Raw genomic sequence first — 22294 nt, 5'->3', positions numbered from 1 at the left:
CCGTATTTACATTACATCACAAAATTCAAAAGGAAAACAAATGAACATTACAAATGTAGGAAAATCTGTATTTATTACCATTTAATAATTACCCATGTACATGAATGGAAACTGAAATTCCTGAAAAGTCTCTCTCCGTGTAGATTTGGGAAATGCACTCCGACTACACGGTTCTGCTGTGACATCAGAGGTTTGAGGAAACCTCATTATGCTAAACCAAGACTAAGACCGTTTGCACAGCTGTAAATCACACTGTGGCCGTCGTTTAGCTCTTATAATTAACCAGGCGACGGATGTCTCACTGCAGCCAGAGAGAGAGCAGATGTTTAAAAAGCCAAAAGCGATCAACGTGTACAAACTGAACGCCACAGTAGAAACAAATACAGATCAAACCTGAAATTCAAGAAGATTTCCCATAAGATACACACCGATTTCTCAATCAGCAGCTGACGTGTGTCAGAGTCGTCTAATATTTCGCAGTAGTGTCAATCCAGTGTAACAAATGCATTTCACATCATAGCTTGTCATTTTGGGTCTAAACAACATGAAAATAAATGAAAGCATGTTCTTCCAACTATATGCAATAATCTTTTTGGCTTTTCTGGACATTTTAATAGTGAAAGGTCATTTAATTGTTGCGAATGGATGAAGGAGAGTAACAATACTTCTTCAGATTGTCAAAACACAGACTCTAGACATCAATCCAGTGAAACTGGGAGATAAAATCAAAAAATCGAATAAAAGACCAGAGACTAAAACCCTTGCACAGCTGCTTCAAAACCTACCGTTAAAAGCGCTATACAAATACACCTGAATGAAAACACATTAAAAACAAACGGTCTACTGAATAAAATCTGATTAATAAAAAAGGTCATACATTATAGAAACAATATTTACATCTTGCATATTAAGCGGAGAGGGACAGAAGGGCAGTAGTATTTATCCATGGAGTATGAGAGGAGTCATAAATACAGTGTGAATGAAGCAGTGCACTTCAACACCAAACTTTTCAAGTCAAGTTACATTTTCAAGTCGTTCTTCTCAATACAGACCCAGTGCATGAAGAAGAATCGGATCGATTTCCTAGAATCGTGTCGTGATGTGGAGTTAATGCAAAAATTAAAACCCTGTCATTATTCACAATCAGGTTGCTCCAAACCTGCATTGCTTTCTTTCTCGCGCTGGACAAGTTCATGCAACCTTTTGATTTACAATTAAACTGCATGAATTCTAAGCTCCAAAATAAGACAAAGTATAATAGATGTAGTTCATATGAATTCAGATGACTCTGAATAAAGCTTAAAGTCATACTGATCCTTTATGGTGAGCTTCTTGAGTGCAGCTTGCACATTCTGCTCAATATCTCCTTTTGTGTTTTACAGTATATATATATATATATATATATATATATATATATATATATATATATAAAGGGTTGGAGCAACATGATGGTAATAAATGATGAGCATTCTTATGTTTGCATGAATTATTCCTTAAAAACAAGAGCTAAAAGTCCATACAAAACAATCCTAACACTCCTCAGCTAAAAAATGTGCATCATTTCAGTGTCATTTAATGCTACAGTGTAACGCAACACACAGCTTCAGCTATGAAAAACAAACTCTAACAAAACTAACCAGTACAGCTTCACATCTCTGATGTTCCTGGATGTCAAAACACGATCAAACCTTTAGCTTAGTCAAAGCGACTGGAAATTAAAAAAAGGGTCAGCTATTTACATTTCCATACTCTTAAAAAATATACTATGTACAGTAGCTTTGTTTGGACATGGAGGAGAGGAGGACATCTAACGGCGATAAAAAAATAAGGAAGTATGAAGGATCTACAAGCTAAAATAAATAGATATCTCCGTACCATTCAGTAGTAAGATTAGACGTGTGTGTGCCACTTCACGCTCACAAAACCTCCGGAATAAAGTGCAAATAAGGTTGTTTTGCTAACAGCTTTGACGTGGTAATGAACGGAGTCAGAGTGCCATCTTGCACCAAATCGCTGTGTTTTCCAGTTTAACCCAGACATAATCACCTCTGAACTGGAGGCTGTGTATCCCACATAGTGAGTTAACCAAGGTAAATGAACACAACAAGCCAGTGGCAACTGGTTACATATGTTGGAAAACTGATCTTTGGGGTGACACTGATTTGAATAGAGTCTTTAAAGTCACATGAGCTGGAGCGGAGCGGTAGTGGGAGATGTAGAGAGGAGGAGGACAGCACAGAGGGCTGCTGGGGGGCGTAGGTTCAGTAGTTTTGGCGTTGGGGTGAGGTAGGACAGAAATACTTTTGAACTGGCAGGATAGTTCAGAGGGGACACACGTCTGGCAGAAGGTAGTGTTGGACTCAGATTTTCATGTCTTCGTCCACGCTGAGCTGAGACAGGGTTTTCTTGATGCGGAGAGCCGTCAGTCGCGCAGCACTGTTAGTGTACCAGCACTCCCGCATGATCTTCCCCATCACACGCAACGCCTGCGGGAACAACAGCACATTCACCACAGGCACTCAGAACACAGACTACAGACTTGATGTTTATATATATATATAGGGCTTGACATTAATGCTTGTCCTGGACAGTGGATTTTGTGAAGGGGCAGGTGAAAGAGAATTTTACTTGCCTAACTGGACAAGCAACCGGATTAAAATTTTAATAGCAAACAGTAACTAGGGCAGCATGGAAACTTTTGGCGAGAATTGAACTGAATTTTATTATTTTCAGTGTAAACGGTGACTAATGACAGAATATGTATTGACAGTATCAAGGTCGAGTCAGTTGAGGCTCGTGCAGCCTGAGTCACGGAGAAATCAACACTATAAACGCAACAGCACACACAAAAAAACATCAAAAGTGAATTATTGATTTACTTGTCCGAAGGAAAAGCACGTCAAAGCTTAATGCCGAGCCCTGATAGATATATAGATATATATATAAACAGAAAAAAATATTTATCATTAATAACAGACATATATACAAATTTAAAGAATATATAAAGTTAATAAACTACATACTTTATACATAATATAAATATGTAAAAAAAAAAAAAAAAAGCATATTATAAGATACATATGCTTATTTGTTTTGTTTACTGATAGAAAAAAAAAAAAAGTTTGTTGAAAGACCAAAAATGTTAAAAACAGTTGTGGAAATCTAATCTTTCAGAACTCAACTCTCCCTTCCTAATCTGAAAAGATCATATAAATAAAACATCAAAAACGGCAGTACAGAAATCACTATATTTGCAAAGATATGCCAGGCTGTTTTAATCGGACTTTAATCATTAAAAATGAAAATGTAGAGACGTCCAGTAAAGCAGCTGAAGAGGGTCTCTCTCTCTCTCTCTCTCTCTCTCTCTCTCTCACCTCATAGCTCTGCCACCAGTTGGGGATGTTGGGTCGTAACCTCTGATCACACACCACTTTCCTCATCTCCTCTATGGACGGGTCAGAGGGCACCAGGTCATAGTAGGGCAGCTGGTACTCTTCATGAATACCTGAATGCAAAACAAATAAGAACAAAAAATATTCTCAGCTGAACTTTTATCTTAAAGGCCCTTATATATATATATATATATATATATATATATATATATATATATATATATATATATATATATATATATATATATATATATATGGCTTCACTTTATTTCAGCACCTCCTGCATTGCAGCGGCGAGCGATTTCCCAGTACACGAGTCCCAGAGCGTAGATGTCTGCGCATTTAAACGAGTCGAAGTGATGCATGTTAATAGTCTCTTCCAGAACCTCAGGTGCCATGTACCTGAAACAGACACACACAGGATCACAGTTAGGTCAGATTATTGTAACATGCATGTTTGTATGTGTTTTTCTTTGCTGTTAGCACCTCTTAGTGCCGACGCGCTGGTTGGGGGCGATATCGATGGTGTCAGTGATGGACTCGTGACGAACCGCCAGCCCCAGATCAGCAATGGCACATGTGCAGTTTTTCTTCACCAGGATGTTCTTGGACTTCAGGTCACGGTGAGCGATGCCAGGCTTCCCTGCAGACCAAAACAAAACCATTTCAGCTACATACGCACACACATCTGATATGAACTCTCTGAGCACAGAAGAAAAGTGTTCCACGTCCTCATGAGCGCCCACATACACAACATTTTTAGGCATCATTATGGTTTCAAACAGTGGGCTGCACAAGAACACAGCCAAGAGAGGACCAGCCCAGAATGCATTCAACACAGAAGTTCAAATATTCAATTCTGTTCTGAAAAGTATTGATTCAAAATTGTTAATCGACCCAGTATTTGTGCTCTCTCCATGTTGGTGTTTATTAGAGTCTCCTGGAATCGATGGTGAGTGTTCAGTTAACTTTTCTTGCAAACCACTTAAATGAAATACCTAAGAAATAACTTGGTTAACATACAAACCGATAACCTTTATTTTTAAATAAGATTAGTTCATGGTACTGTCACCAAAACATAATAATCTGTGTATCTGACCATTTTCCATAAAGCTTCAGGAGTATAACACTGAAACGCTCACCCTGAGTGCCCAGTATCTCCATGTGCAGATGCGCTAGGCCGCTAGCAGCCGACAGCGCTAGTTTGATCATGCCCTCGATGCTGACTGAATATCGGTTCAGATAGTCGAACAGCGATCCATTCTCATGATAGTCTGACACCAACCACAACTGAGTCCACGTACCATTATCTGCGACAGAGAGAATGAAACATTATTAAACCCCGAGGACAACACTATGTTATATAGTATATTAGCACATTAGTTTACCTTTGTTGTCAGCAGCAATGAAGCCCAGGATGTTCTCGTGGCGGAGCATGATGGTCTGGTAGATCTCAGCTTCACGAAACCAGGAGCGCTCCTCACGAGAGGAGAAGATCTTCACCGCGACGTCTCCTCCTCTCCACTTCCCCCTCCACACCTCCCCAAAGCGGCCTTTACCGATGATCTCCTGCAGCACTATGGTACGAGCCACGGTCCTCTGGACGAACAGCGGCAGACCTGCAGCAGAGAGAAAGACTTTATCAGAAGACGTCAAATTAAGCTACACAAATTAAACTTGATTAAGCAATAAAAAAAAATAAAAAAAGGCAAATAAAATAAGCTTAAGCATTAAAAATTACTAACTGAAAAATAAAAATAAATAAATGAATGTGACTAAAACAAATTAAAATATATAAAAATAAAAATAAATATTTAACAAAAAAAAATATATAACAAATTGAAAATATGAAAATAAGATTCAAAATAATAACAAAACTATAATGGTATATTAATTAATCTTTGTATCCGTCAAAAAAATAAAAATAAATAAATAAACAAAATATAAACAAACATCACAAAAGCAAAAAAAATAATAATAAAAATGAAAGCAAACTCAAAATATTAATAAAAACTGTAATAGTAGATAAACAATACTAAAATAAAACATGCATAAACAAACCATATATATATAAATAATAGTAAAATAACACTGAGCACAAGTAGAAATAAATATACAATACTATTCCATAATGTAGAATGTTTTTTCCTCCCAAACTCCATGTGACGTCAAATTAAGCTACACAAATTAAACTTGATTAAGTGATTAAAATGGAAAAAAAAATGCAAATAAATAAGCTTAAGCTGAAGCATTAAAATTACTAACTGGAAGAGAAAAAAAAATGAACGCGACTAAAACAAATTAAAATATATAAAACCTTAAAATTTTAAAAGAAACAAGAAATATTTAACAAAAAATATATAACAAATTGAAAATATAAAAATAAGATTCAAAATAATAACAAAACTATAATGGTATATTAATAAATCTTTGTATCCATCAAAAAAATAAAAAATAATAAATTTATATATATATATATATATATATATATATATATATATATATATATATATATATATATATAAATGAACAAAAATCACAATAGCAAAAGATAAATAAATAATAATAATAAAAGCAAACTCAAAATATTAATAAAAACTGTAATAGTAGATAAACAATCCTAAAATAACACATGCATAAACAAACCATCCAGCACACTTCTCCTGCGATACTAACCCGACCCTGATCCTGAGGTGGAGAGGTCGTAGATGAAGTCCTGTAAGTTCTTGTCCTTGGCCGGGAACATGTGTTCAGTGCTAGGATCCTCTACCTCCAGTCTCTGCCGGTGACCGTAAGCTCGCTGGTGATGATGGAAGAGGAAGAGACCCAGCAGAACCAGCACACACACCACAAACACTGGCCCCACCACCACAGCAGTGAGCTCCACCGGCCCCCAGTCCTGCCCTGAGCCCGCTCCGTGAGTCACTGACAGAGAACACGCTGCATTAGATCCTCATCTGGGAGTCACCAATTGTTTCTGCTATTGATTAAAAATACTGATGCTCACCGGTTGGTAATCTGAGGTCGATGCTATTGCAGTAATCAGAGTAACAACAGTGTGTGTTCATCAGTCCCTCGGCGCTGAGGCAGTAGAACGGCTGTCCCGGAGGAACCAGGTCCTCTTTCTTGATGCAGAGCCGCACATGCTGCTCCTGTCCTTCAATGACTGAGGTGGAGGCCATGCACGCCCCCGTGGTCTCGCACTTATACCCATCCTTCTCACACGGTTGTGTGCTGCAGTTACACAACAGAGCTGCACAGAGAAGCACAAATGTATATATTTACATTTGCTGGATGGAGCAGCAGATGTGTCTTTTCAACAGCAGGGGGAGACAGAGATCAGTTTATAAATATATCGCAATATATTGTAGACATGATTGAGCAGCCAGCAATGGAAAGTTGTTTATTATTAAAAGCCACACAATATGCATATTGGGGATGAAAGTATGCATCAAGCACTATTCTACAGCTACTTTTACAAGCTATAAACTCTCTTCAAGATGTCATGTCTCCAAATCCCTTTTTAATGAACACGAAAGCTAAAGATAATAATACTCACTTGCTGTCCTTACGGAGCATCTCGACCCAGAACTGGATTTTTAAATCAACCACCAATATTTACACAACACCCATTTATTTTCAGCATCTGCCTGCCCTGATATATAACAATGTGAACTATTCCAGTACACTGATCCAATAAGAATATTACATTTATAGAAAATAAAATAATGACGAAAGATTTGCATATAGACATTTTAAAAGTACTGCAAAAACAGCTTGTTTTAGTGCAAGGGTCAGCGGATATAAACTGTTTTCGCTACAGGAAACCATGACTAACAGACATGACTAGAAATTTCACAGGGAATTTTTTTTGCTACCAATCTGTAAAGCAGGCTTGACTAAATACTGGCAGTCCTAGAAGTCATGTAACAAGTTGTGTAAAGGAGTTACGTAACTGCTGCGCATCTCTGAAGTGCAACATACATTTTCCGCTTCATTCACTTTCTGGTGAAGCTCCTGCACAATGAGATATTTTTCATGGCATATGGATAATTAGAAAGTGTGAATAGAAACAGAAAAGGCTGCAATTGTGTATAAAATGTTGTGTTTTCACAGCGCTGAGTGCAGGCTGCGGCGTGTTCATTCGTGGCGAGACTCAACACAGCTCCAGCTAATGCCAGCAGGACTCATTTCAAGCCAAAAACGCAGAGTGATTAAACAAATTAAGCCTGTGTGATCAACTGACATTAAGAGGATCCAGTTTTATGGTATACTCTTGTCACCCGGGCTGTTCCTACATTACAGCATCCGCTCACAGCAACATACAGCACAGGAAGTCTGCTTTACTAATCTAAGTGTTTTCATGTATGTAGGTCATTGCAGAATGTATAAATTTAGCATGTGAGCTTGGTTTTCCACTGAACTCGTTTCATTATTGCATGTAAGGTGGCATATTATTTGATAGACAGGATTTCCTGTCATTTACACCCATTCACAGAATATGACGTAAAGAGATGTGCCACCATCATGGGAGCTTCCCCTTTGGTCAAGGAACGGAGTCAAACTACTCCAGGACAGATGTTATGACGCTGTCGTTTGTGGTCCATGCCGCATTTGATGACAGAGATTTAACGGATGAGTCTTTTCTTATTGCGACAGAAGAAGAAGAAAAAAAGTCATTATAAATGCCAATACAAAACAATTCACCTTACTCATATAAATCACACATCTAGGAAAGCAAAAATAATTAGGTTTACCAACAAGAAGCAAACAACACTTCTCATCCCCCTGTGTCCTTGAATTCAAAGTCCCCAAAAAATGGTTTAAGTGCAATTTGGTGTACAGTTAGGAGCAAAACTGTGTGTTTTCCCATTTATTATATCATATGCAATTCATCTTTTTGGATGCTGCCAAAATATGCCTCTGCAAATTAAATGCAATTTAATTATGGACATTTGCTTACTAATCAATTTTAGTATTGTGGTAGGTTTTTTTTTTTTTTTTTTTTTATTCTGTCTAAACCAATTTAAAAAACATCAAAATCGAAATACACACATTTGGAAAATAACTGTAGCCTAAAAGTTAGGCTAATGCAAGGAAGTGCATATATAATAGTATACTATTTTTGTTCATTAGCTTTAGCTTCTGTTTTACTTTACAATAGGTCTACATTAAATTGTAAAGTAAAACAGAAGCTGATGAAATCTCATGAAAACATCCCTGACACTTTATTTGATTAGACAAGATAAACGGTAGTGAAGTCTGAACTCCATAAACAGCATTTTTAGTAAATATGAGACAATACGACTCCGTGTTAGTCATTTAAAGTCATGAGGGCAGGTCTTGAGACCATCTCTACACAATATAATAGAAAATGTGTTTGTTAATGGTTTCCTGAATTAAATGATCTGCGGTGAATAAAGAAGTCCTTGGTCCTCATATTCCTCTTCTACAGCTTTTGCTCTAATTCCTACTAAATATAATGCAATAGCATTTGGCTAAATGGAAAACAACATCGGAACTCAACTGGTTAATAACAGGAAACCATTCAATTCCAGATGGGAATATTATCCCAATCTTTTTTTATTGAGATATTTATTTTGTTAAGAGAAAAAAATATTGGAAAGTGTAAAGAATTAAAAAAATGTGAAGTGTTTGTCATGTTCTGACATTAAAGGGGGGGGGGGGGGGGGGACTGTTAAAGAGTTGGATTCCCATGCTAAACATGGACAAAGTTTCAAAAATTAAGTTGTACGTTTGAAGGAGTATTTCTGTTCCAAAAATACTTCTTCCGGTTTGTCACAAGTTTCGGAAAGTTTTTTTGGAGTATGTGACGTTAGATGGAGCGGAATTTCCTAATATGGGTCCTGAGGCACTTCTGCCGGAAGAGTGCGCGCTCCCGTATAGCAGAGCACTGAGAGCACAACAGACTTCACTGATCAGAGCCAGAGCGTCGCCAAATGACACAAAAGAAGTGTGTTTTTGGTTGCCAGGGCAAGACAACCCTGCACAGATTACCAAAAGAGAAACAGCATTAAGGGACCAGTGGATGGAGTTTATTTTTACAGAGCATCAACGGAGTTGTGCAAGTGTTTGTGTTTGTTCCCTGCATTTCGAAGATGCTTGTTTTACAAACAAGGCCCAGTTTGACGACGTTTATTACTTAACGATGATGCAATTCCAACGAGAAAGGGTCACGATAACTGCTTCAAATATCTCTGCCTTCTTCTTAGTGCGTCCCCTCCCATGCCGGAGACCCGGGTTCAATCCCCGCTCGGAGCGAGTCGTTGCTGCTGCTGCTTTCGTTCAGTTTCAGCCTCTGGATCTGATTCTGGATCACAAATATACGCTGAATCTGACTGTTAGCCATGGTTTGTTTTGGATGATGTTTTTTTTCCTCACGGTAATGTCACAGCTTCCAAACGCTCTCAACACAAAAGCCTACTGGCGCTCGCGATTCTTTAGCTCCGCCCACACGTCACGCCTCCAGCCGGTCGTGTTTTTCCCGGAAAAATCGCTACAGACTATCTTTCTCTTATGAATATAATAAAACTAAAGACTTTTTGGAGTTATGAAGGATGCAGTACTACTCTATAGGTACTCAAGATTAACAGGATATTGAGTGAAAACGAGCAATTCACCCCCCCTTTAAAGTGTAGTTTCACACCACAGTTTAATGGCTTCTGGTTTCTACAACTTCCACTTGGGAGCACAAAACTTTCTTTAAATTTGAAAGAAATAAAGATCTGAAAATGTATAGTGATAATTAACGATATTGACTGATATGAAATTTTGTACTGTGATCATTTTTTTGGCCATATCCATCAGTCCTAAAAGATTCTTGATCAACAATGTGCTTACTCTCACTGTCAACAAATGACACACAGCTCCATGAAAAGCAAGAGAAGTCACGCTGTTTCTAAACTATACCAGACACAAATATCCAATGCCATCATATGACTGTTTTAGCATGGCAAACATCTAAACTAAGCTCATGCTTTTACTCAAGGAACAGCTATAACATTTCAATGTACTCCTTTCAGCTCACTGTATGACTGCAAAGCAAGAGAAAGGTATGACTAAGATACAAACACGGAGTCTAAAGTTGTTCACACTTCACACCATTGGTGACTTTGAAGCTACAAGTTGCATGTTGTCAGCCCAGTTCTGGTTATTCAGCTGACAATGAATCAGTTTTTATGCCACAAAAAATTTGAAACTGAAAACTAATGATTTGTTCTCATTAAAATGATTCCATGTGAATGAATTACTAGTTTGAGATCTGACAGGTGACTATGGCACTGATGTCAGATTTGCTTTTTATAACGCAAGACACTGAAACTCAAATGACTTTCAGACGCAAACCACATCTTCCAGCTTCAGCCAATGACAGTTTCGAACTGACTAACACTTACTTATTTGATGTAATTTATACACCTGAGACTCAATCCAACACACACCGAAGAGAACGATTAAATCTCTTAACTGTGTAGAGCACAAACTGTTAAACTTCTGTGAAAACACAACTATGACTAAAATAATCATTAACAAAATCTTCATCACATTAACTGAAGTTACTTCACTCTTTCAAGGGTATTTTACAAGACATTAAAAATGTCATATGTTAAAATGTATCTTTAAGACAATAAAAATACTTATTTATTACATACATGGAGGTCAAAAATTAACCCTCAACATGTGACAAAAGTGAGTTTGAGTAAACAAAACTTGTTACTTGCCAGTGATTTTATATGGGACTACAACATAATGTGTGGTTTAAAAAAATTATAAATGGTCAGCAGATAGTTGAGCTAAACTACTAAAAAGCATTTTATTACATGTAATAAAATAAACACTAACTGAACTGAAATAAAAAGCTAAAATTGAATAAAATACATGCATTTTATTTCAGCTAACTGCCAAGGAATCATTTCTCATTTTTATTTAGTTCAAGCTGAAGTACTAACTACAATTAAAAACTGTCTAGTGGTTAGTGCTGGACCATTAATGGAAGCGTGATTACAATTACGGATACCACTAATCATTCAAAGGCGAAATTACATTAAAAAAATTAAATACACTTTTTTTTTTAATTCACTTGCATTGTTTAGCAAGTTTAAGATGTTTGTTTGTTTTTTCTCTTTCTACATGTAATCTTAAGGTTTTTCCCATTGTTTTAATTTTAGGATAACATTATACTAACATTTTCATCTTTTTTATTATTTAAAGAAGAAATCAAACCAATGTATTCTTGACATTTGAGTGTTTTCAGCTTGTCGATTTTCATATTAAATATATATTAAATATAAAAAAATAATATTTTTTTATTACAGTTGCTTAAAAAAAATGGTATAAAACTACTCAAAACATGATTCAATGTAAATTGTGGTAATCTTAATAAACGCAATTAAAATTATGATTTGACAATCATGCAGCCCTAATAGACACAAAATAAAATTGTAATAAAAAGATGCAACAAAATTACTAAAACTACCTTCATTGATAGAATTATATTATATTTTCATCAAAACAAAAACCACTTGGTGCAGCAATGAGACATTAGCTGGGTTTCCATCACTCTGCTTTTATGTGTATCTTGAAGTATCGCAACAGAATCAAGACATAGAAACGCTGAATTTCGAATTCCTCATTCACAAAAAAGTTTTTACGGTCGCTTGAGGTGGTTTTTTACTTTTGGGTTAAGGTGAATAATGGGAGATAAAAATTTATTTTGCGAATAAATCCCTCTAAGTGCATCAAAAAAGTAATGTGACTTTGCGCAATGGGACGATAAATCCTGACTAACCAGCAGATCGATCTTGTTCCACAGTATCTGAAATGTTATATGGTCATTCGGAAACGCTGAGTAAAGTCTGTCAAAGTATTTCTGTATAATTGCCTCCCAGAACTGTTAAACGACTGCGTTCCCAGACAGTAGCATCCACCTCCGAAAGCAATAATCACATTCATTGTGTCTCGTCTGCTCGTTCTGAGGTGCAAGTAAATTATTATACATGAAGATTATAATATTAATTAGCTTCTCCTAGTTTCTTAGTAATGTATAGTGCCAGTTTATCAGCAGTGACGCGTTTGTTTTCTTTGAATCGTTGGATGGAAATGGAGCTTGTTCACAAATATTTTGTGCGATGTTCAATTTTGCGCTAAAGTTAAATTCGCAACTTTAGATGGAAACCCGGCTACAGACCAGTTCATCTCTAGTGACCTCTGCTGTACACCACAAAGCAAGGATAAAACTGCTAAATAGTTACATTCAACAAATGCATATTCAGTAAAATGCTAACTGTATTATACACATTTACATTAACGAATGCACTGCCATTGGCAGATGAGGCAAAACATTTTCTGTACCGAGCAATTTTTTTAGATTTGCTCAATGTCCATTAATGCTTTGTATCTCAAGCGGAGTAATCGCTCTCAAGCTTCAGTCGTGTGTTCAGATAAGCTTTTCACTGCTCTCATTAATTATGATAAACAATCTCTGTTAAAGACTAAGTCAAGGCGGGAAAAGCATTAGCTTCTATCTTAGGATCACTAATATTATCCATGCAGTTGCAAAACTAGGTGAGCAACAATACACTGAATAAGTTTGGTTTAGAAATCATTTTAACTCAGAAACTGTTTTGTGTAGATGTTTTAATTTCACAAAACTAAAGTCACACTATTCTATTTTTGCTTTAAAATTGGAAATGATACTAATCTAAATTGTTGAAAACTGTTGATCCTATATGTAGCATGTTGGTTTGGATCATGATTAAAATGCAGTGGTTCTGCAACCGTTTCATGCATTCTGATTCATATTATAGACCAAAAAAAAAAAAGACAGAATCCAAAAAAACAACAACATACAAATAAAATATAAATAATGTGACAGATTTTTGGTCAAACCGCCAAGCACTAGTATAAACCAAAATACTGAACATCAAGTAACAGCATTTATTACCATACTTTTTAAAGCATTTTACATAAAGAAAAGTACAGTATTATGCTTTTGAAGATAATTAGAGAACACAATTAACTTAATCTTATTAATCACCAGATCCACAGACAGATAGATGCACTTTATTGAACCTTGAGGGGAAACGCGGGGCTCTTCAACTAATGTGCATGTCCAAACCTGCAGCTTTTAATATGCAGAAAACATGAAAGGCCTTTTTACAGCGGGTTAAGAAGAAACCTCAACAGTAATAAAGAAAAAACCCCGGCTATGAGTTATCAAACCAAACACGAACAAAGACATGCTGTATTTCTATATAATGCGGGGAAAAAGAAAGAGAAATCGGGTTACAGTTTAGTCATATCCTTATTTTGTCCCTTCTTCACAAAGAACTGAGATTCAACCCACACAACACCCAACCATCATCATAACCTATGCTATTCTTCTTCAAAACCATATCATCATCACTCAAAAGGAAATCTTCAATCTGCAGACCTTCTATGTCATTTCATACTGAGAGCATCCATTGACTTGATTTTCCACTGTACTTATAGTGAACTGAGAGCTACTACTTAGCTAAATACAACACATAAACCTAATATTAATAACAAAAATAACAGTACACATTTGGAGGAACTTGCACCTGTATTTATGTGCAACAGGTCCGCAAATACAGATGTGTTTATATAGACTAAAAATCATATTCAGACTCAAGTAAGTTAAATAAGTTTAGATAAAACAGTCTGCCAGGATCCAATTAAACCCATTTCTGTTAACTGTATCTGATTTTTCGATCATGTAAATTATAAAAATCTCTCACATTACCTCCTAGATACAAAAATAAATGAAAACCAGATTCTAAACGTACACAAAAACAAGGAAAAGTAAGGTATGCAACGATTGTGCAGCAGCTCAATGAAAACAGCTTTTAAAGAAAATTAAACCCAAGTGAATGTCAAATGTAACAATTCACAATTTATGAACTCTTTCAAAACATATTGAGACACATCTGAAGTTAAACACGAGCCTTTGAGCTGATTTTAGTTGTTCTGAAGCCTCGTATTAAATTAAGTTAGCCTGTTAGCATGCTAGCCCTTCACCTTTGAGATCATAAAACACAGTCATCCTGCGTTATTACTGTTTTTAAACAGCACGTATATGAAATATAACGTCAAGCACACCATAAATTAATGTTTTAGACAGAGAGAAAGTCAGCGAAAAGGCAGAGAGTTTATGGTGCCAGTCATTAAATCCCAGCGCCATGTTGTTGTTGTATTTAAAACACCTAACGTTTAGCCGACACACAGCTGTAAACAAAACACTGCCGAAATAAACAAACACGTCATACTTACCATCACATGCCCCGGTCAGTCCTGATAAAACGATCAAGAGTCGCAGGATTTGCTGTGTGTCCATCCTCACCGAGTAACGTTACTCATCTTCACAGGACTCCCTTCGCACTGAGAACTAGAGAAGGGTCGTTCTTGAACGATTCGTTCATTTTAAACGAATCTTTAATGTGACTCGGGAAGAACGAGTCATCTCGAGTGATTCGTTCAGTCGCGCATGCGCATACAGGTTTTGTACTGGAATTAGTCTAGCCCACATAACAGTCTATGGTCTAGTCTCAGTGTTCATTCTAATACTACGCCCTTAAAGTACGTACTCTTTCGGGTTTTTAACAACTGGTGTTTTTAAAAGTTAACACCCAAATGGATGTTTATACAAACTCGCTTTGCTGTTGCAGATGAAATACAAATAACAAATAATAAATAAATAGTTTTTACCAAGTTAAATGTTGATTATTAATAACTCAAACCCCTTTCTGTAACCCTCTCTACCTAACCGTCGATCATGCGCATCCGTCATGTTTGTAGTTTTTATAACGCATTTTATTTTTGTAGTTCTGGACTTATGGATTGTGGTCAATTTTAGCCATTAGAGCGTTCATGGATCCACACTTCAAAAATCGACCTGAAATACTAGACCATCCGGGGACTTTTGGTATACTCTTTTCAACATACTATGCTTTGGGACACACTTATTCTCATCTCACACACTATTTAGGATGAACAGTATATGAACATTGAGATGCACCTGTCTCTGGTTTCAGTCAATGCAGTCTGAGCCGAAAAGAGACTTAATAATGATAATAACCAACTCTTTATTACCTTTGTTACAATATTCAGTGTATGGAAATAACCATCCTGACAGAAATTCACACATTTATAAACTGTAAGAAGTAAAAAGCTACAATTTATAACCAGAAACTGTAAGAATAAATAATTATAATGATGCTAATGATTATGATTATAATAATGACTATGCACCCGTTTGTAAGGAAGTTTGTAAATTAATTTCTCTATCCAATGCTGTCACGTTACGTGACAAAAGAACGAACGATAGGTTAAGGCCTTTATTACAGTGTTTTTTTATTTATTTATTATTATTATATTAAGGCAGTACACTTAAAAAAAAAATAATAATAATTAAAATAATATACACACAGATTTGTTGCCAGGGTATGAGCTGAGGTTAGGTAATCATAGACTGGAGACCCAGGTAAACAATGAATTCATCTTTTCTGTTTATTATAGCATTATAGTTTCAGACCTAAAGTTAAAAGGGATGAAATATGAAGTTAGCAGCGCCCTCTCGTGCTAAACCTCAGTAATGACCCTCTCTGACCTACTTCAATGAAAAAAAAAAAAAAAAAAACTCATAAACCCCTTCTCAGATTTTATTTATTAAGACTTCAGAAATCTTACCTAGGCACAGATAAAAAATAAAATTAATAATAAAATAAATAAAAAATTCAGTTGTGATGTTTTATACAAGCGTTCTTCGTAAGCGGAAGTGTTTTGAGCCGGAATGTTTCCGCGTGTGTTACACTGAGAGGCGTCCGTCCAGAAGGAGAGTCATGGCATCTTCAGATCTCTTCAAAACTTTATTATACACACTCAACAATCTCCTGCAACAACACAAATATAAATCTGCTCTGGCAGTCGTCAAAGGCTTCAGGAATGGAGCTGTGTGAGTCTGAATGACCTTTAAACGGCCTTTTATGCGTGTTTGGTAACTAATGCAAGGACACTGTTGTAATTCTAATATTGTTTACTTCTGAACATGCAGCAATTTTAATTATAATGCATTTTGCGTTTTGAAATTATATGGATATATAGAGTGTTATGAGTGTTATAATAAATCAACATCAAGTAATAGGTCTGTATATTGCTAACTAGATATTCAAATAAATGAAAAGTTGTAATTATATACTGCTCATATAAAGAGAGTCAAATGTTTCTTTATTTTTCTTTTTTCAGGTATGGGGCTAAAATCCGTGCCCCTCACGCCCTAGTGATGACGTTTCTGTTCAGAAGTGGCAGGTGAAGTGAACTTTGACCTCTCAGATAACTCCATCCCGCTTTACTGTCGAAATAGTTCTATAATATTCAGATATACCATGACTACAACAGATATATTAATCCAGCATGAAGCTGTAGTGAAATTAATGCATTTAAGTCTTTTTTTTTTGTAAATGTGCATTAGAAAAAAATGAAAAAAAAATCAGTGCACTTGCATATTTTAAGATATTCCGTTGCAACTTTCATATTCATTTACAATGGCTCAAACATGCATTTTAGTCTGGACAATAATCAATCAAATCTAACCTTTGCTTTGTCTCTGCACATGATCTTCAGTCTGAGAGAGAAGTTGAGGGCGATCGCTCAGGCCACGTACACTCACTCCAGGAATCTGGCCTGCTTTGTGTTCACGTATAAAGGTCTGCAGGCGCTCCAGCAGCGTTTACAGGGAAGACCACTGCAGACGCACTCGTTCCTCGCTGCCTGTGTCGGAGGCTGGCTGGTGTTCGGAGAAAATAACAACATCAACAGCCAGGTTAGTGGAACTCAATGCATTATCAGATTCATCATTAAATATTTTATCTTAGTGAAATGTTTTATTGGAAAACATTATTTCTTTGAAATAAATTGCACTTGCTTTTATATAATTTGTCTACAGACATTCGTACAGTGCATTTATAAGTGTTCTAATAATGTTTGAGGGCACCGTCAACTGTATATATGATTTATTTATTTATTTTGCTCACCAATGCTGGATTTATTTCTTCAAAATTATTATTATTCGTGTGACGTGCAACTGTATTTTTTAGCATCATTCCTCCAGTCTTCAGTGTCAGATGATCTTCAGAAATCATTCTAATATGATGATTTAATGCTCAAGAAACATTTCTGATTATTATCGATGTTGAAAACACTTGTGCTGCTGAATGTTTTTGTGGAAACTGTGAAGCATTTTATTTTTCAGGATTCACAGATGAACATAAAGTTAAAAAGAACAGCTTTTATTGAAGTAGAATTCTTTTTTTAAGCATTATAAATGTATTTACTTTCACTTTAAACTATTTATTGCATCCTTGAATCATACTTTTCCTAAACACCTGAATGGTAATGTTGTTATTCAGAGAATTTTGAAGCAGCGCAACTGTTGTCAACATTAATAATAATCAAGGGTTTGATGTTGACATTAGTGGGGATAAAAGAAAGATAGATAGATTCAGTATTTAGTTGAAGCACCTTTGCTTGGATTCGTCTCTACTAACTTCACACGTCTCGCCTTCTCATTGTCTTCCTCTCTAATATTTCTTGTGTTTTAAACACATTATGTTCTTACCCTGTCAATGCATTCGAGCACATCCTTGAAAAAGCACCGTTCTCTAGTGTGTACTTTAACTTCTCGAGTATGACTCGTTTCAGATGTGGCCAAAAGGACTATAGCAATGGTTCCATATTTATATACTCTAATTATTAATTATTTAAAAATGATTGCTACGGTCGCTTAAGTACGGTCGCTTAACCCTAGCATCCCTCATAAATTCCCTATGCTTTTGAGAGCAGCAGATCGTCATATTAGAATTATCCTGATAATTGATAAATGATCATTGATCATTGGAACTGTAATATGTGACCCTGGGCCACAAACCAGTCGAAATTGAGATTTATACATCATCTGAAAGCTGAATATGCTTTCCATTGATGTATGGTTTATTAGGATTGGACAATATTTAGCTGAAATACATCTACCGGTATATGAAAATCTGGAATCTGAGCGTGCAAAAAAATCTAAATATTGAGAAAATCATTTTTAAATTTGTTCAAATTAATTCTTAGCCATGCATATTACTTATCAAAAATTAAATTTTGATATATTTATGGTAGGATGTTTACAAAATATCTTCATGGAACATGATCTTTACTTAATATCCTAATGATTTAAAAAGAAAAATCTATAATTTTGACCCATGCAATGAATTTTTGGCTGTTACTACAAATATACCCCAGCGACTTCAGACTGCTTTTGTGCTGCAGGGTCACAAATGTCTTATTTGATTTGATTAATTTTGGCTTGTTCTCCCAGATCAACATGTACCTGCTGTCCAGGATTCTCTTTGCTTTGTCTCGTCTGGCCGTGGAGAAAGGCTTGGTCCCGCAGCCCAGGAAAGACCCGTTCCCGCTGTTCGGCGCTCTGGTGTGGGGAATCGTGCTCTGGTTGTTTGAGTATCATCCTCACACGCTTCAGCCCTCGCTCCAGTCCTCCATGAACTACCTCTACCACGACAGCAACACGTGGCATGACATCTCAGACTTTCTCATCTATAACAAACCCAAAACCAAATGAGATCTTGCATTAAACCATAGAATCTAGGAATCGAACGTTTCACAGCTATATATAACATTGACCGTTCTCTAAACCGTGCTGCTCACGTGTCACATGATGCACTGAATGACTTCTCTGCACATTGTCTAGATTGTGTTCGCTCCACTTTAAATGAGATTTACACGTCATGATAACTTTGTTAAACTTACAAACTCATTTCAATTCTCTTAAAAACTATTTCAGGCCACATTTCATCCTAAAGCAATTATTTTGCTTGGAGCATTACATTTAGTATAAGGAAAATGTTTAATTTTAGGACCATGCTGGTTAGTTTCTGTAAGTGATGAAGTATAAATGCGTAACATTTTTAAAACGTATGCTTTTTTGCATTTGAGAATCATAAATCATGAAATCTGTCGAAACTTAATTTTCTATGTGCAATTTAAATTCCCTGTTTTTTTCTTGTTCTTTAGCTGTATTGGGGTGAAATATGACCTGGGCATGATTTTGGGGAGGTCCTGCAGTCAGTCGCTGGTGTTTTTGTGTGCACCGATGTCTGTAGTGTATGTTAATGGATGCAGATCTCACTACTGTTTTGTTAAACAGCACTTATTTAGACATATTACATTATAAAGTTAACTAAAATCACAATCTTAAAACAAAATGATTGTCATAATCTATACTGTTGATTAATGCTTTATTACATTTAATTATGTGGGTCAATAGTTTATTCTCAAAGCAGCATTGCTAAATTGGATAGAAACTTCAAATATTTTATACTTTTGCTAATTGCAAAAAAAGTTTTATTAATCAAAATGCATGGGCCAATATGATCAACAGTATGTTGAAATACAAAAATAATTTTCTGCCATTATATTCAATAGGAATGTGTTGTGTTAGTGTGGATTTGATGTAGGAATGTATGTATTAATTGATTAAATACAGAACCAGAGTGTTTGGGTGAGTCATTAATAATGTTTGAAATATTTGTATTCTGCATAGATCCACATATCATGCGCACATTAGCCTGCTTCACTTCACTGTGAAATTTAGTCATGTCTATGTAAAAATGGTGTACATAGAAAATATTGAAACTGCAGGGAAGTACTGAGTGAAAATTGTACTTAATTTAAAGTACTTAGCTTTAGAAATACTTGTAAACAAAATTAAGTAACAGTGCATCTTCCTGTTAAGTAACATTTAGTGGCTACCAGTTACATTATGATCTAAAATGTATATTAGCTTTTTTTTTTTTTTAAATAAAAAAGTCTAGTCCATTGAATTTTAAGTCAATAAAACAGATATACCAGATTTTATGAAAGCAAATACTTCTCATAATGCTTACAGTAATATCTAGAAGCAAATTTTTGTTGATAAATGTATTGTTCCCTTATTTATTTCAAACCATAAGGCAGCAAAGACACCCTACAAATTCCCCAAAACACTTGATATTAAGACTTTTTTGTTTGCACCAGACTCTTTTGGTGTGATTTTATTGGAGCAGCCGCTTCTGTCAAGAGTAAGAGTGCTTTAGTACACTACTGTGTTTAACACTTCAGTTCTTATTATTGATCATAAGATATCTTCATTATTTAAGGGCTTTGTGAAGAATGAGTCATTTCAGAAACCTGCACCAAAGGTGTGTTTTTATTGGGAAGGGCCTAACTAGTAACAGTGTTTGGAAAAATAACTTTGATTATTTCCTTGTACTTAAAAATTCATCATCCAGAACGATTTGTTTTGTAAATAAGACTGAATCGCTTAAATGTTTGTGTGCAGGATGAAAATTGATAGTTGAAATCAAACCACACGTTTGATTCATAAAAACATCTTCAGACCACTATAAATATAAATGCATGTTTATAATTTATTCATGCAGACATCTACTGCACAAACATTTTCATAAGTTTCTGACAGACAAGTTTTGTTTCCTCATGACTTGTGAAATCCCACTAATGTTTTTCCTAATACATGCAGATGCTGTCACAGTATTTTGCAACCCCACTACTGAATGAGAGAGTCATGATTAAATCTCTTCAGTAAAGGAGTGAGCTGAAACTAGGACCAGGCCTGAGTCGGACAGCACCGCACCTTCTGCATGCTGATGATTTATCTAATATTCACTCTCACTGGTGTGTGTGAGGGTGTGTGATCTCAAGCCCTTTCCGTGAGTGTGCATCATGACATTGTGTTTGGTAAATCCAGATTATTTAGCCTTCATTAAATGCAGGTTAATTACGCACTTAGAAAACAAGGAAATGATCAGTTATATTATTAGTCACCTGTGAGCGGGAATTGCCCGAAACCTGTAAAGAGAATCTAATATTCTACCCTGGAAAAGCTGAAAAGAAAAACTTCATTTTATTACTCACATTACTTTTGCTTAAAAGCTAAAAGCTTTTTTTTTTTTTTTTAGAACCATTAAGATTAGAATCATTCCACAATTGTCAAACTGTATTGCAAAAAAAATAAAAAAATAATAATAATAATATGTGTATATAAAAATATATATATATATATATATATATATATATATATATATATATATATGTGTGTGTGTGTGTGTGTGTGTGTGTGTGTGTGTGTGTGTGTTTGTGTGTGCGTATACACTGTATATAGTAGCTAAATTGTAATTCGAAATACATGTATTCTGGATTACATAATTCCAAAATTTGGAATAACATTATATTACATTTTACAATTCTCATCATTAAATAACATAATATATACTGCAGATATACAGTATACACACTTGTGTGTGTCATTTGTGCAACAGTTTCCTTAAACTATTTAAACCGTTTATTTTATGAACATAAATAATTGTTTATGTTTTGACACAGGAGTGTTTATATTGCTAAAATATAATTATTGTTTCATACATATTCAGATGCCCGATTATAGACAATAAATACAGTACATTTGATTAGATTATTTAGCCTTCATTAAATGCAGGTTAATTACGCACTTAGAAAACAAGGAAATTATCAGTTATATTATTAGTCATCTGTGAGCGGGAATTGCACGAAACCCTTTAAAGAGAATCTCATATTTGACCCTGGAAAAGCTGAAAAGAAAGATGCATTGCATAAGTCACATTATTTTTGCTTAAAGGAAATTATGCTTTTATATATATATATATATATATATATATATATATATATATATATATATATATATATATATATATATATATATATATATATATATATATTTCTTTTACTTTTTCTTTAAGCACATACACAGTTTTGAACTTTAAGATCGAATTTTG

At 35.3% G+C, this 22294-nt stretch overlaps 2 protein-coding genes across 2 annotated transcripts; one reads left to right on the top strand and one right to left on the bottom strand.

Annotated features, from left to right (window-relative positions):
• Positions 1-55: 55 nt before the first annotated feature.
• Positions 56-14868, bottom strand: LOC113050990 (activin receptor type-1B-like). The gene is made up of 9 exons (XM_026214530.1): positions 14700-14868; positions 6400-6645; positions 6069-6317; positions 4781-5011; positions 4535-4702; positions 3879-4035; positions 3670-3794; positions 3375-3505; positions 56-2486 (listed from the first exon to the last, which is right to left on the bottom strand). Exons 1-9 carry the CDS (start codon positions 14761-14763, stop codon positions 2361-2363), a joined length of 1497 nt encoding a protein of 498 aa, XP_026070315.1. The 5' UTR covers positions 14764-14868; the 3' UTR covers positions 56-2360.
• Positions 14869-16220: 1352 nt separating this feature from the next.
• pxmp4 (peroxisomal membrane protein 4) lies at positions 16221-19978 on the top strand. Its single transcript, XM_026214529.1, has 4 exons — positions 16221-16380; positions 16671-16733; positions 17049-17247; positions 18787-19978. The coding sequence occupies exons 1-4, from the start codon at positions 16268-16270 to the stop codon at positions 19045-19047; spliced, it is 636 nt and encodes a 211-aa protein (XP_026070314.1). The 5' UTR covers positions 16221-16267; the 3' UTR covers positions 19048-19978.
• The last annotated feature ends 2316 nt before the right edge of the window (positions 19979-22294 follow it).

The sequence above is a fragment of the Carassius auratus genome, chromosome 31 (genome assembly GCF_003368295.1).
Source record: "Carassius auratus strain Wakin chromosome 31, ASM336829v1, whole genome shotgun sequence".
NCBI lineage: Eukaryota > Metazoa > Chordata > Actinopteri > Cypriniformes > Cyprinidae > Carassius > Carassius auratus.
This window is presented reverse-complemented; position numbering and strand designations above follow the sequence as displayed.

Excerpts from the sequence above, each read along its gene's own strand:
- LOC113050990 (XM_026214530.1), bottom strand. The coding sequence starts at position 14,763 with ATGGACACACAGCAAATCCTGCGACTCTTGATCGTTTTATCAGGACTG. Across the intron at positions 4,036-4,534 it reads GGAGATACTGGGCACTCAGG|GGAAGCCTGGCATCGCTCAC; the intron begins GTGAGCGTTTCA and ends TTTGGTCTGCAG. Across the intron at positions 2,487-3,374 it reads ACTGGTGGCAGAGCTATGAG|GCGTTGCGTGTGATGGGGAA; the intron begins GTGAGAGAGAGA and ends TTGTTCCCGCAG.
- pxmp4 (XM_026214529.1), top strand. The coding sequence starts at position 16,268 with ATGGCATCTTCAGATCTCTTCAAAACTTTATTATACACACTCAACAAT. Across the intron at positions 16,734-17,048 it reads TTTCTGTTCAGAAGTGGCAG|TCTGAGAGAGAAGTTGAGGG; the intron begins GTGAAGTGAACT and ends CATGATCTTCAG. Across the intron at positions 17,248-18,786 it reads ATAACAACATCAACAGCCAG|ATCAACATGTACCTGCTGTC; the intron begins GTTAGTGGAACT and ends TTGTTCTCCCAG.